The sequence below is a fragment of the Esox lucius genome, chromosome 10 (genome assembly GCF_011004845.1).
Source record: "Esox lucius isolate fEsoLuc1 chromosome 10, fEsoLuc1.pri, whole genome shotgun sequence".
Lineage (NCBI taxonomy): Eukaryota > Metazoa > Chordata > Actinopteri > Esociformes > Esocidae > Esox > Esox lucius.
This window is the reverse complement of record NC_047578.1, coordinates 6903904-6918565: the sequence shown is the minus strand read 5'-3', so window position 1 is coordinate 6918565 and position 14662 is coordinate 6903904. Positions and strand designations below refer to the sequence as shown.

At 42.9% G+C, this 14662-nt stretch overlaps 1 protein-coding gene across 5 annotated transcripts in view; it reads left to right on the top strand.

Moving 5' to 3' along the window:
- Positions 1-14662, top strand: part of csmd3b (CUB and Sushi multiple domains 3b) — a 418091-nt gene that overhangs the window by 308452 nt on the left and 94977 nt on the right. For all 5 annotated transcript variants that reach the window (XM_034294760.1, XM_034294758.1, XM_034294759.1 and 2 more), the window contains 8 exons: positions 496-609; positions 3367-3462; positions 5196-5399; positions 8195-8319; positions 10324-10420; positions 11598-11702; positions 11816-11934; positions 14154-14223. In XM_034294760.1, the coding sequence (XP_034150651.1) occupies positions 496-609; positions 3367-3462; positions 5196-5399; positions 8195-8319; positions 10324-10420; positions 11598-11702; positions 11816-11934; positions 14154-14223 (930 nt within the window). The remainder of the gene's footprint in view (positions 1-495; positions 610-3366; positions 3463-5195; positions 5400-8194; positions 8320-10323; positions 10421-11597; positions 11703-11815; positions 11935-14153; positions 14224-14662) is intronic.

Below are 14662 nucleotides of genomic sequence, written 5' to 3'. Positions count from 1 at the left end.
GTATATTGCCGAGTACAGGGGAGATTTGCCCACAATGTGCACCAGCGTATTGGAGCTCAGCTCAAAGACAACACAAAGTCTCTGAGAGGTTTCCAATTAAAAGATTTAAATAAACACAGAGTGCTGGTACCTCAGGGAGGCCTTTCTCCAGTTTTTAAGCTTGCTGCTGTTGTAATGAAGAATAATGATGTACTTTTGTGATGTTATTAGCCCAATGTAAAAAAATAAATAATTCAAATGTTTTAAATCTCAACGCGCTCATCGCCTTAGACAAAACCATCATTATGCAACAATATCTCTCATGCATTTTTCTGACTGCCCACCTGATTCAGCAGAATACCTGTGACAACCTGTAATGGTTGTGTTTTCTATTTTGATGGTTTGGTGCAAAATTATGAGTCACAGTCATGTGATGGCGTTAGCTTGATTGTTAACATTTTAATTAGTTTCACGGATCAATGTCCCTCTAATCGTCCTGCCTCTCTTCTCTTCCAGTTCTGTTTGGACAGTTTGTTCTGTTCCAGACGTCACTGAACGATGTGGTAGACATTTATGACGGGCCGACACAGCAGTCTCCACTCCTGTCTTCCCTCTCTGGCTCCCACTCAGGTACGGCAAAGGTCAAGCAACACAACACGACGACAGACACATAATAACACAGCAACAGACACGTCAGAATTCAGCACTTTAACTAAATGCTGTTTTGGTCCTCTTGTCACTGCTGTTACTGTTGAGGGATTAGGCTCTTTGTAATAAAAAAGAAGAGTTTGTAAAAAATATATATATTTGTGTGTGTATATATATATCATAGGTACACTTCAACAGTTCTCTGGCCAAAAAATTGTATTGTATGTACATGTATGTACATTGTATGATTTTTAAATAATTAATTTGCATTTTATTGCATGACATAAGTATTTGATCACCTACAAACCAGTAAGAATTCCAGCCCTCACAGACCTGTTTGTTTTTCTTTAAGAAGCCCTCCTGTTCTCCACTCATTACCTGTGTTAACTGCACCTGTTTAAACTCGTTACCTGTATAAAAGACACCTGTCCACACACTCAATCAAACAGATTCCAACCTCTCCACAATGGTCAAGACCAGAGAGCTGTGTAAGGACATCAGGGATAAAATTGTAGACCTGCACAAGGCTGGGATGGGCTACAGGACAATAGGCAAGCAGATTGGTGAGAAGCCAACAACTGTTGGCGCAATTATTAGAAAATGGAATAAGTTCAAGATGACGGTCAATCTCCCTCGGTCTGGGGCTCCATGCAAGATCTCACCTCGTGGGGCATCAATGATCATGAGGAAGGTGAGGGATCAGCCCAGAACTACACGGCAGGACCTGATCAATGACCTGAATAGAGCTGGGACCACAGTCTCAAAGAAAACCATTAGTAACACACTATGCCGTCATGGATTAAAATCCTGCAGCGAACACAAGGTCCCCCTGCTCAAGCCAGCGCATGTCCAGGCCCATATGAAGTTTGCCAATGACAATCTGGATGATCCAGAGGAGGAATGGGAGAAGGTCATGTGGTCTGATGAGACAAAAATAGAGCTTTTTGGTCTAAATTCCACTTGCCGTGTTTGGAGGAAGAAGAAGGATGAGTACAACCCCAAGAACACCATCCCAACCGTGAAGCATGGAGGTGGAAACATCATTCTTTGGGGATGCTTTTCTGCAAAGGGGAAAGAACGAATGCACCGTATTGAGGGGAGGATGGATGGGGCCATATATCGCGAAATCTTGGCCAACAACCTCCTTCCCTCAGTAAGAGCATGGAAGATGGGTTGTCACTGAGTCTTCCATCATGACAACGACCTGAAACACACAGCCAGGAGTGGCTCCGTAAAAAGCATCTCAAGGTCTTGGAGTGGCCTAGACAGTCTCCAGACCTGAACCCAATAGAAAATCGTTGGAGGGAGCTGAAAGTCTGTATTGCCCAGCGCAGCCCCGAAACCTGAAGGATCTGGAGAAGGTCCGTATGGATGAGTGGGCCAAAATCCCTGCTGCAGTGTGTGCAAACCTGGTCAAGAACTACAGGAAATGTATGATCTCTGTAAATGCTAACAAAGGTTTCTGTACCAAATATTAAGTTCTGCTTTTCTGATGTATCAAATACTTATGTCATGCAATAAAATGCAAATTAATTACTTAGAAATCATACAATGTCATTTTCTGGATTTTTGTTTTAGATTCCGTCACTCACAATTGAAGAGTACCTATGATAAAAATTACAGACTTCTACAAGCTTTAAGTGGGAAAACCTGCAAAATCGGCAGTGTATCAAATACTTGTTCTCTCCACTGTATATATGTATATATATATATTACTTTCTTTGATATACATATGTGGTATATATATGGTAGATACCATTGCTAAGAGCTGTTCTTAAGCACAAGAAATCACAGAGTGCCTAGACACCGCTCTTAGCTGTGGTATACAGACTCATATACCAAGGCTATCAGCCAATCAGCAATCAGAATTCAAAACACCCGGTTAATAAGGTCTCATATAGCATGGCTGTCAGCCAATCAGCATTCAGGATTCAAACCCTCCGCTTTATAAATAAATATAGATATTTAGCCAAGCATTAGTCACACATCCAACGTTATTATTCAGCATCACGCCGGTCTTCCGCATCACTCTGGGGCAAACCCCAGTACACCGCACTCACTTTCTATTAAAAGACCATCTGAAATTATCCGTGAGACTCAACAGCTACACACATGATAGAACATAGTACCAGATTCATCATTATAATGCTAACACACACTACACCTGACTACGTTTCCCACACATTTATCTCTACTTATTGTAATCTTCAATATCTTTTCCCTGGTGTCCAAACATTCAATCATGCTGAGCTGTGTGCGTGTGCGCATGTGCGTGTGTGTGTGTGTGTGTGTGAGTATACTTGACGGAGGGAAAATTATATGTTCCTGGGTATGCAACACTTTAAAAGAAGCTTTTGACAAAGAGGTAAGTGTTGATACAAGGCTGTACATTTCCCCTGTGGCACTCAGGGAGAAGAAGACCAAATAACAGGACAGATGAAAGGGGTTCCGTTGGCAATCAATAAGACACCATCTATCAAAGCAAAGCCCTTGTTGTCTCCTACTGCCCGGCTCTCATGTTACATTGAACTAGCAGCTGATTAGTTCAGCGTGGCGAGTTAGACCAAGGCAGATGAGAGATCAAAATGATTCATCCGGTGGACTCCGCGGCACAATGATCTTTAACTGGGTCCGGGCAGTCAAAGAAATAGCCTCCGTTTCATTGTGTGAAAATGTTTGTTTGTGGTGTCATCGGTTGTGTTTGATTTGATCTTTGAAAATCCTTGTTTCTTTCAACAGGAGAGTCTTTGCCCTTGAGCACCGGCAACCAAATCACCATAAAGTTCACAACCGTTGGCCCAGAGACGGCGAAGGGCTTTCACTTTGTCTACCAAGGTTGGTATTCCATGGATTATATATGTGCTTAAGCAATAAGGCACACCGGGGCGTGGTATATCGTCAATACACCACAGCCAAGAGCTGGTGTTAGGTGCATCGTGGAGTGCCTGGACACAGCTTTTAACTGTGGTGTAAATGCAATATACCAAAAAACCCACAGATGACTTAATGTAGTTGTATACTGGATACTAACGGATTTAGAACAGTATGGACTGATGTAATGTCATACCTGTGGAATACGATCTCATATACCATGGCTATTAGCCAATCGAAGCACCCAGTGGATGTATATATATATACGATACCAGTCAAGAGTTTAGACACTTACTGATCAATGGATGGGTAAGTGTGTCCATACGTTTGAGTATGGACACACTTACGTGGCTACTTTTGAATATATATTTATATGAGCTAGTTTCTTAATCCTGTGTTTCTTAATCCTGTGTTTCTTAATCCTGTGTTTCTTAATCCTGGTCCTGGGGACCCAAATGGGTGCACGTTTTTTGTTTTTGTCCAAACACTCACGCACCTGATTCAAATCAAAGACTTGATGGCAGGTTGATTGTGTCAATCAAGTGTGTAAATGGTAGGGGCACCATTTGAAACAGGTGTGTGTGTATTAGGACACATTGTTTACGTCCAACACCTGTCAAGCCAGAAGTCACATGTGTTTATTTTATTTAGTTGTGTTTTCAGTGAAGGGTCTCAGGCCCCACATATTCACAGTAACCCTCTAATTACTTCATATTTAGCAAAAGTCACGTGTTAAGACAAGCTCCCACATGAAATAAAACATCTGAAATGTGCAACTGACTTTGAGTAAGCTCTACTGATATTTTCCAACAGAATGCCCTTGAGTGTTGTGTATGTGAAATACACATATTTTTAGATGTCTGACATTTAAAAATCTGCGTTTCTATGAAGTACATACAGTCACCAGGTGGGCGCCGATGCCAGAGTGGCACCTTAGTATTTTTCTGTCAGCCAGCTATCGTTGACGGCCTGCCTTGCCCAAAGCCTGTCTGTTCAGCCCCAGCAGAGACACAGAAATACCCTGCTCAACAGTGTAACCCTTCCGAAGCTTAGAACCATCAAGCTGCTTAGAACTTTTGCAAATTGTACACATTCCACATTTTTCTTCCCTTGACGTTTCCTTGGAGCACACATGTATTGCAAATGGGACCGCACCCCCGGCATTGCGCGGTACCTTCTCCGAGGCAGCCCACCATGTAGGGAATAGGGCCCAGTTTGGGATGAACAGCCAGCAGCATCGCCCTCCAGGGCACCAGTCTCGTCATCGCTCCCAACATCCTAAGCCTACCTCCTGGACGGATCCCAAAGACAGCCTCCCGGCACCGGGATTCTCCATTACACATGCAAAGCTTTTAAAATGCTAGCTAGTATTTTTCAACCCATGGAAGCCGCGTTAACCAACCACTCACTGTGCTGTTTTTCTGGTTTTTGGATCCCAGGTTTTTGGCGAACAGTTCTTGTGTATTTGACGAGCGTGCCATCAGTATTGAGGTTTTCATACGCTCCTTCACCTCCCGTTTTTCCCGGCCTCAATGCACCGTGGGGGTTGTCCACGTCACAGCGACTCGGACCGCGGTTTGGCCCGTGGAGCTTATGACGATGCGTCTGTAGCTAGCTAGTGGCACGTCATCATGATGCTTTACGCCCCACTGCTCCTCCCCTGCCCTCTGTATTGACACCTCCTCTTCTCTCCCCAGCTGTCCCCAGAACCAGCGCCACCCAGTGCAGTTCGGTGCCCGAGCCCCGCTTCGGCAAACGGATCGGGAACGACTTTGCGATGGGCGCCACGGTCCTGTTCGAGTGTAACCCCGGATACGTGCTGCACGGGTCCACGGCGATCCGGTGCGAGACCGTCCCCGACACCCTGGCCCAGTGGAACGACTCGCTGCCCACCTGCGTTGGTCAGTACGACCGGCTCCATCCGAGACACCCCCGGGTGTACCGGCCCTCTCCCAGGCCTCCTCAACACGCCGGGGCTGCCTCTTAATTCATGGCGAAATCGTTAATCTGAGAACGTGAGGGTGCACACGGGACAGGGCTTTAGCTGTGAGGATTCCACCTTTCTTGCTTACCGTGGAAACTGAAACAGGCCGAACATTCCCCCTTTCATTGTCCGTTCAGCCTTTAAAGCGCGTGGTGAGTATGGTGGGTAGACAGACAGAGGGAGAGTGTTTGATGAGTGCAGACTTAAAGCCGGAAGTAATCTCTCGCACTCTTTTTCAACAAGCGCTCCGCCCAGTTTGGTTTTATTGTGGCAATTGAGTCCTTGAATCTGGAAGACGCTTGGTTTAAACAAGGGTATTTAAACGTATACTTTCATAATAAACCCCATGATCTGATTGATCAAGTCCACCGACTCCACCGATTCGGCCTCCTGCCGTGGTCTCTCGGCGCTCGACCCCCTCCTGAGTAAATTTGTCCTCCTATAAATATGTCTTTGTGTGTAACTGTTATTTTTTACCTACTATCTCATAGTCCAACGGGATTCGTTCAGTGTTGCTGTATAATGATATGAGAATAAGCTAGCAAGCTACTGCAACAGCCAGCTACCTAGCTGCTATTAATAACGCTGGCTCCCAAGAGTTTTGTCTACTAAACACCACATCCTTATGGGAATAAAGAAAAGGTCAGTGAATGAGGATGTTAATTGCATCTCATTGGTAGTTGTCATCATTAACATTTATGAATTTACTAAAAATCCACATAAATGTTGTGGAATGTTGTATATTCAGAGCTGCTGACTCTCAAGGACTAGTGATTGCTCTAACCTAATGAAATGCTACACTGGAGTCGAAGGAAAACGCGAGTCTCAAAATCCCAAGCTACCCCTTTAAGTAGTGGATTTTGTGTCCTTGCTAGGGTAGGCAGAGTGTGTGCCTGTCTGATGAGAGAGTGTTGGAGCACATTTGATATGTCTTAGCTCCCTGCTCCTCTCTGTCAGAGACGGCATGGCAGGGTGTTCTTTCCCCTCTAGCCCATTTGGAGCGCTGATCCAAAACAAAGCAGGGTCGACAGAGTGGTTCATAGACAGGATTTCACCTGCTCTTTCCCCCTTTCTATGAAGGCCCTGTGTCCAGCAGCCTTGGAATGAAGCGCCCCTATCTAGCTATGTGTAGGTGAAGGGCCTCAAGCTAGATATGTGGATGGCAAGGCCCTCTTTAAATAAAGGATGTCTGGTGGTGTGGAACTGAAGGCTTATCATCAATGCATTAGGGAGCACAGAATGGATGAGGCTACATTTGTGATTGAATAGGTGGGGTTCAGCAATACAGTTCCTCATATAGTATGCCATTTGGGACATATTTCGCCTGCTGTACAACACATTTTCTTCCTTATTTTTTATGTTTTTTACTCGTGTTTTCCGTTGGGAAAGATATGGGCCATAGGATTTTCTCCATGATTACCTGTGCACTATGGCTGCATTTTATTTATCATCTGTAAAATATGGATGAGTTGAAATTGCACTGAAGTGAATTTGTTGAATAATTTAAGCGTCTGACACAGATATATTGGACTTTGCTTGCTTTCATTTTTTCATTCTACACTTTCTGCACTCCTTTTCCCCACCCCCTTTCATTCTCTCTTGTTCTTTCCCCCTCACTCCTTTGACTCCATCACAGACATTTATGCCGCCATATTAGGCAGCCCTAAGTGTCCCGGCATCTAAACTCCTAGTTGTTTAAACAATGTGATTGGCGCTGACCTCTAGTATCTGCCCATATCCTTCATAGATAGCATCACCATTGGATCTGAACATCTGAGTAGAAAGGAGAAAGGAAAAAAACCTGTGCTGCAGCATAAGATACCGGATTGTTCTATTGACTGCATCCTCCTCGTGCGGTTTGGAAAACAATAATTGTCAGGCCTTCAACAATCCAGGGAGAAATTGCTGAACCTTCCCTTTCTTTCTTTCTGCGAAAATGGGCAAAAAGTCACATCTTTTTTCACCAGAGGCAGAGTTATACACTTCATTGTCGCTCTCTAAATAACGTTTTATTGGATCACAGAACCTTGCTGGGATGGTTCTGGTGTTTGGGTATGAGGCTGATAAGAATCCGCAGCTATGTCACGGTCGGTGTCCTAGTTGACTCTGTTGATTGCTCAGCGTGAGGTATTACATCATTTTTCATCATCCCTTCTTCTTTCTACAACTGCTCTCTGTCACTGCAAAGAATGTCTTCATACGATCTGTGATTAGCACCTTTCCAACAGGCCGTCGTCCTGTGTTAGTCAGATCGTATGAAGCTTCAACATCATGTCAGATATCGTCAGTTACATGTGTGTGTGCAGAACTGAGGAACCCAGTTGTCCATATTCAGAAAGGCTCTCAGATTAGCAGTGATATTATGATCACAGCGATCCACATTGGTTTTATAACCAAAACTGATCCTACTAGCCTAGTCAGAGGGGAATACGGAGAACAGGTTCTCATCCTACGTTGATCATAAACTTTAGTGTTCCACAGCGAATCTGTGTGGCCGTAGCGTCTGTCCGTCAGTTGACGAGGACACGCCTAGTTTCACAAGGCGCCGCCAAGTCTTTGGATTGGGTACATTAAAAGACTGTATGCATACTTCAGTGCGACATCAACATACTTGAGCGTGTTGCCTGATGTTGTCTTCCTCTGGTATCGGGTGGACAGTGTGCACTCTGGGACATGTTTGCTGACCCACTCTGTTTGACTTTGTCCCCTCAGTGCCATGTGGAGGGGCGCTGACAGCGCGTAGAGGGACCATCCTGTCACCGGGTTACCCAGAACCATACGACAACAATCAGAACTGCATTTGGAAGATATCGGTTCCTGAAGGCGCTGGAATCCAAGTAAAAATGCCTCTTCTGTACTCCCACGTAGAACCCAGTATAGATGTTTGAGATTTAAAGAGTACGAGGAGTTAAAACTTTAATAAAGGGAATGCTTAATAGCTTATTTATTATTTAAAGGGTAAATGTTTAATGTAGCCAGTAAGAGTGCACTGTGTTTTGGACCTTAAAGGGATATTACATTTATTTGCATGTTAGACCTAATATTCCACTTCAGTACTGCAGCATCACCCAGTAAGTTTTGTTTTCCTTCAGTCAAAGTTCCATTCCTGATCATCTTCGGCTGGCTTAGTCACTTGCATTAGCTTTACTAGTGGTTGTGAATGGACTCATATCAATGTGATCCAAAACAACGTAACAAGAAACTCTTTAAGGGGTCTCCAACCTGTTCGCAAAAAAATACATCTTCTCCATTCCCCTGATACTTTTCCCAGTAACATCCTTGGTGTAAAAGAAAAAGTACTGCACTGTATTTGATTTCAATATAATGTGTAAAGTTCGGGTTTATTAACAAGGCTGAAGGACAGCTTATAAAACATCTTAGAATATTTACAGAATTGTATGCTTTTTTAAAGATTATTTTATATTTTTGTCGTATTCTTTTTGTCTGGAGGCAATTCTCCTCAAAAGGGACAGTTCAGCAGTTTTACCTTTTTCCTTATTTTTTTTTGTTGCTGTTTTTAGAATCCCCAGAATTGGATTCTGATGCGACATCAGTCATGAATGTGTTGTCCTGTAATAAATCTGTAAACTGTCTCTTTATTAAAATGTTTCACCCCTTTAATTGTGCATCTAGCAAAAGAGGAAAGTCGATCTTGGATGCTGCTGCTGATAGACACAAATAACAAATGACTAATGATACATTTACTCATGATACACTTCTGCCAGGTAAGCTTAATGTAGCCATTTAAAAAAAGCTTTTAGGGAAAGTTCAAGTAATTCTCTCAACCCACAGTATGCAATTATCAGAACAACTTAGTGAGGAAACATGCTCACCGTACAGGCAGTGGAAACAAATCTGGTACAACGCTGGAAATAAATCGCCAAATTGTGTTACATTTAGCTTTTCATGCAAATGACCACAAAAAAATGGCAGGGTAATATTGGTGTTGTGTTGATAATGGCTGGGAGCCTGCTTCTTGTGAGACAGTAGTAAACTGTTAGTCTAGAATGGCTTACGCTTGTGATTAAGGCACCAATAGAAGCTGAGGAACTGACAACAATAAAGCTTAATGCTGGGCTGACACTACACATGGTGGCTTTGATTTAGCCGTCGCAGACATGTTTCACAGATGGGAGCCAAAAGTTGTTGCCTACTTTGGGCATGTGTCACCGACGCTTGTTTTATGTTATTAAGTCAGATGCAGAAACCCGGGGACACCGATTGCATCTTTGAGACATTTCAAACAACCCTGATTTTATCTGCGCAAAATCTGCCATGCTGTTCTTGTGTGAGATCAATTGCAACAGTACATTTTGAGTCATTGAGATGAAGGCACCACATCAACCAGAATGTGTAGAATGAAGCAATGATGAATCAAGCAGCAATGACACATTCTAGACTATTGGTGTGTTTGCCTTTGCCAAACTGTAAAAGAGTTAGAGCTGTGATGTTGACGAGCAGTTATTAACATGCAGAAAACTGAAACGTTGCCACCTATCACTTTCTACTGAATATTATCTACAGCACTTGTGTGTGCAGGGGGAGTACAGGTGCTTCAGGTTTCTTGTGACTCTGAGGTTTTTACAGTTAGTGATCACCACGTGTCTGTGATACCCTTTTTAAAAACAAGCCAAACTGAGATGAACTGAGCCAAGCTGAACCGGGCTAAGCTGAACCCGAGCTGAGCATGTACGTACGACACAGTGGCTGGAAATGACGATGTGAATAGTTAAAGCCAGTATCGTTCTGTTTGGGACACATTGTTGAGTCAGCACAGTAAGGTTTGAGTCAGTTCTGTTCCGTTGTGTGGAAAGGCTCTGACTCCTAACTCATTGTCTCAGATCCAGGTGGTGAGCTTTGCCTCCGAACACAACTGGGACTCTCTGGATTTCTATGACGGCGCTGACAACCATGCTCCTCGATTGGGCAGCTACTCAGGTAACCTTCAGCTTTTGGATGAAGAAATAACCACTTATTTTGCTCCCTGTGGTTTGAACTGTGAACATTTTTGTTTACCGTGACACAAACACGGGCCTGGCTCTACAGACAGAAACATAGACATCTACCTTGAATCTAATTTAAATTTGGTTCGGTTTGTGTCACTTTTTCTCGCATCCAAAATGTGGTATTTGTTTTATGTCCAAATTTGATAATCAGTTTCATTACAACAAAATCCAGCAATCCATAAACCCAGAACAGGAAAGTATAAATATGTTTTCGCCAATCGCATTTCTGTGGCTGTGACTACGATGATCGTGTCATTCTACCAGTCAGAAGACGCACGGTTCATTTTGTGTGCCCTCCCCGAATGCGCCTCTGATCAGGTCCTTCCAGGCCCATTGGGGGCACTCCCTCCCCGCTGATTCACGTTGCAGCTTTGTTAATAGACAATTACCCCGGCTGATGAGCACATTCACAGAGTCGCAGCATGGGGCGCGCTCCGGCCCGGTCGGCTCGTCTGTCACAGAGGCCCCGGCGGGTCAATGCCGGCTCCCCGGGGTAGAGAGGGGGTGTTGGGGTGGACAGTAATGAGGAAGTCCCTCTGGGTGTGTGGGTCCCCTGCTAAAGCCTGACTGACAGGGCCAGGATCCACCGTGTAGCACTGAGACACACCATCCAGACACAGATGGGTATTGACCTGCCCTCCCCCCCACACACTTCTACAGTCTATTTGCAGGTGCTGCAAGTTGGAGCAACAGGGGTTGTTGGGGGTGGGATGAGGGTGTTTGGGCTCAACATTAGGAGAACACTTGGGAGAATGGACAACGTACGTGTCATGATTACTGCTAGCCATGTGTTGTAACTACCTGAGGAGGTGTTGGTCGTCCTCAAAGCTGTCGGCCGTTATTAAAGCTGCTGTTGAACACTTGTTGGTGTTGTTAAATGAAGCATTAGCAGGAGCTGAGAGGATATTGTCTGTGGGTTATTGAGCAACCACAGAAAAGATGATTCACAAATCAACCACTGGTTGTTAATGTTCATTTCTACATTAGCCCTTTACGGCTAATTGTTTTCACACAATTATTTCCCCTTGGAATTAATAAGTATTTACAGAAGGACAACAAGCAACTGGGGTAAAGTGATTGTGGGGGCCATTCTCTCTTCCTGTTTCAAGGCACCACCATACCTCAGCTGCTGAACAGTACATCCAACAACCTGTACCTGAGCTTCAGTTCGGACATCAGTGTCTCGGCGGCGGGCTTCCATCTGGAGTACACAGGTATGTGGCGGCCGATGGCTTTTTGGTACGTGTTTGTGTGTGTGTGTGTACGTGTTTGCGGTGTGTTTTGAACTGTTGATGACCCCTGAATTCCCCTTTGATTCACTCTTTAGCCATCGGTTTGGAGTCCTGTCCAGAACCACAGACACCCAACTATGGCATCAAAGTGGGAGACCGTTACATGGTTGGAGACGTCGTGTTGTTTGAGTGCGAACAAGGCTACTCTCTGCAGGTACCAGGGACAGTACATTTATTTGATCGGTTATCTCCAACGGTTCACCCTCAGTAGCTATCTTAAAGCTGTTTATCTCCGGTATTTTACTGTTCTCAAGAAATCTACTACTGAACAGTTGCACGACTCCCTTAGCACAGTTGTGTTGTGATAAGACGTATGCGGCGAAAGCTAAACACAGAATGTGGAATATGCCTGGGGAATATGTCAAATGACACATGGAGTATGTCTATGGAGTTAGATGTGTATCAATATAAATATATAAATGTATCTAGAAAATCTGTGCATATATTCATCACAACTCACAAATAAAAATAGGATTTGTAAATGTGAACAAAATATTTTGTAAATAAAAACATTATCTGTAAATATTTAAACATGTTTCAAAAATACAAATAAAATGTGTGAATATGTAAAAACATATTTCACAAATAAAGCTAGGATTGACACCAAAAATAATAAAACCAAGAGTTTCATGAAACGTAGCGGAGAAGTATTTAATCAGAATGACAGGCGAGTTGTCTGTCACTGAGCCTCATCGTTGCCCTGGTTACGGAGACTCAGACGCACGGTAACGTCAGCAGTGCGGTTATCCCAGATAAGTTGACAGTTCCGTAAGCAGAAGATACGACCCGCCGCGCGCACGAGCTGTGTGTGTTTGTGTGAGAGAAATGTAACCAATATCCCACTTGATGGAATGTCAAGTCACTCTTATTTATGTAGCACATTCAAAAACAACAGGTGTTGACCCAAAGCGCTTTACAGTCGAAGCAGATGGATTAACATCTGCCTCAAAACAGGTATACGTGCAGGCGCTAGAACAAACGTTTTGGACGGGCTTTTGATTGCCATGTTTTGCACATTTGTCCTACTTAGAATGTTGATAATGTAGCTAAAGCACGACGGACGGAAAGCAAATAATCTTTGCATGCATGGCTTGCTGAGGCTATATACTAGCAAAATACACAGCTGTCAATCAAAATTTGAAAGCATTCTTTGTAGCTTCGTGATCACATTGCTTAAAGCACATCTTCGATCGCATTTGCAGATGAGGCAAGAGAGCTAGTCTACATTCCCAACAACAGATGAAGGCAAGAGAGCTAGCCTACATTCCCAACAGTAATTAGTGAAGTACAGTATTGGGAAGCATCTTACCCAAACCATTTTTTTGGGTGAAATAATTCTTGCTGGGAGGCAATGCCCCTGTGCCACCGGGTCTGTATACATGATTAAAGGAATAATACATAAAAGGCAACAATACATATTATAATACAATAATACATATAATACATAGAGGGCAAGACAAAAATGGAAAACACTTATGACAACTATAATTATGTAAAATCCAATCAAAGTAATTGAATAAGAAGTTAAGAGAAATCGAATAAAACCAATAACAGATTAAAACACAATAAGAGGATGTTAAAAATAAGTAAAGAATGGCCTTGACAAAAACCAAGGGACAACATCAGACTAAACTTAAAGCAAGAGAAAAAAGGTGTCTTTAAATTTGATGCCAGGGAATGCAAACTTATGAGCACAATTATAACCACTAACACTACCTAGATGTGCAAGACTCATACTGAACGAACCAAATGCAGCTGTGCAAGTCAACAACATACCGTTATATAGTCAGTTGCGTCGTCGGGTTAGATACCTTCATTAATTTAAAAGCTACAGTAGCCTACTAGCTGGCTAGCTAGCTGACATAACTGTGCTTAAGTTAGTTGCCTGAAGTCGAAAACATGCTCGGCGTTGTATTACCAATTGGTGATGCAGTCAAATATTGTTATACATTTCAGGAAAAACGCGTCCTAGCTACCTATAGACTCCAATCTACCAGGCTCCAGTCCGGATATTCCATGTGTCCCACCAAGCCAGCCCTCTGACTGAAACCAAGCACAGGAGAACTTGTCGACCGAAAAAAGTGTCTCAGAAATGTGTTAATATTAAATTCAGATCCGTAAATAAACATAAGATTTGTAGTCAGTCAACACTTGTAAATGTTAAGCAACAGTTGTAACAGTTTTGCAGATATGTTTTATTTGTGAAATATGTTTGCATATTTACAGATAATATTTTTATTTACAAAATATTTTTTCACATTTACAAATCCTGTTTTTATTTATGAGTTGTGATGAATATATGCACAGATTTTCTAGATATATTTACGAATATTGAGATACATCTAACTCCATATATGTCTTCTTGTTTGCCAGGGCAACGCCCACATTACCTGTATGCCTGGTCCAGTCCGGAGATGGAACTATCCGGTCCCACTCTGTCTTGGTATGTATGTCCATTACTGTGATTAATGCCATCTCAGTCATTGTTACATCCTTACCCTAAATAGACATGTACCCCAAACCTAAGCCCTACTCTAACACCTGCCTTAATCATAACACTAACTTAGCCATTAAATATATGAAGTATATATACTTCTTAAATATAATTGTTGGTATGTCCAAATGTCTAATTGAAAATAGTTCCTTTATTGTGGTGATGTAAAGGTGACTGTCAACTAGAACATTTATTTGGGTTTGAAACACACTAGAGAAAGGAAAAGTTTGACATTTGGCTGTCATCTTGGGGTCAACTGTTTCATCTTGGGCCAGCAGTATCCTGAGAAACCAACATCAATTATTCACTGTCCAGCTGCTTACATACATTTGTCCATGAAGAATGCCCCCAAATGAACTGTGTTTTGTGCAAAATTTTTTATTTTTGA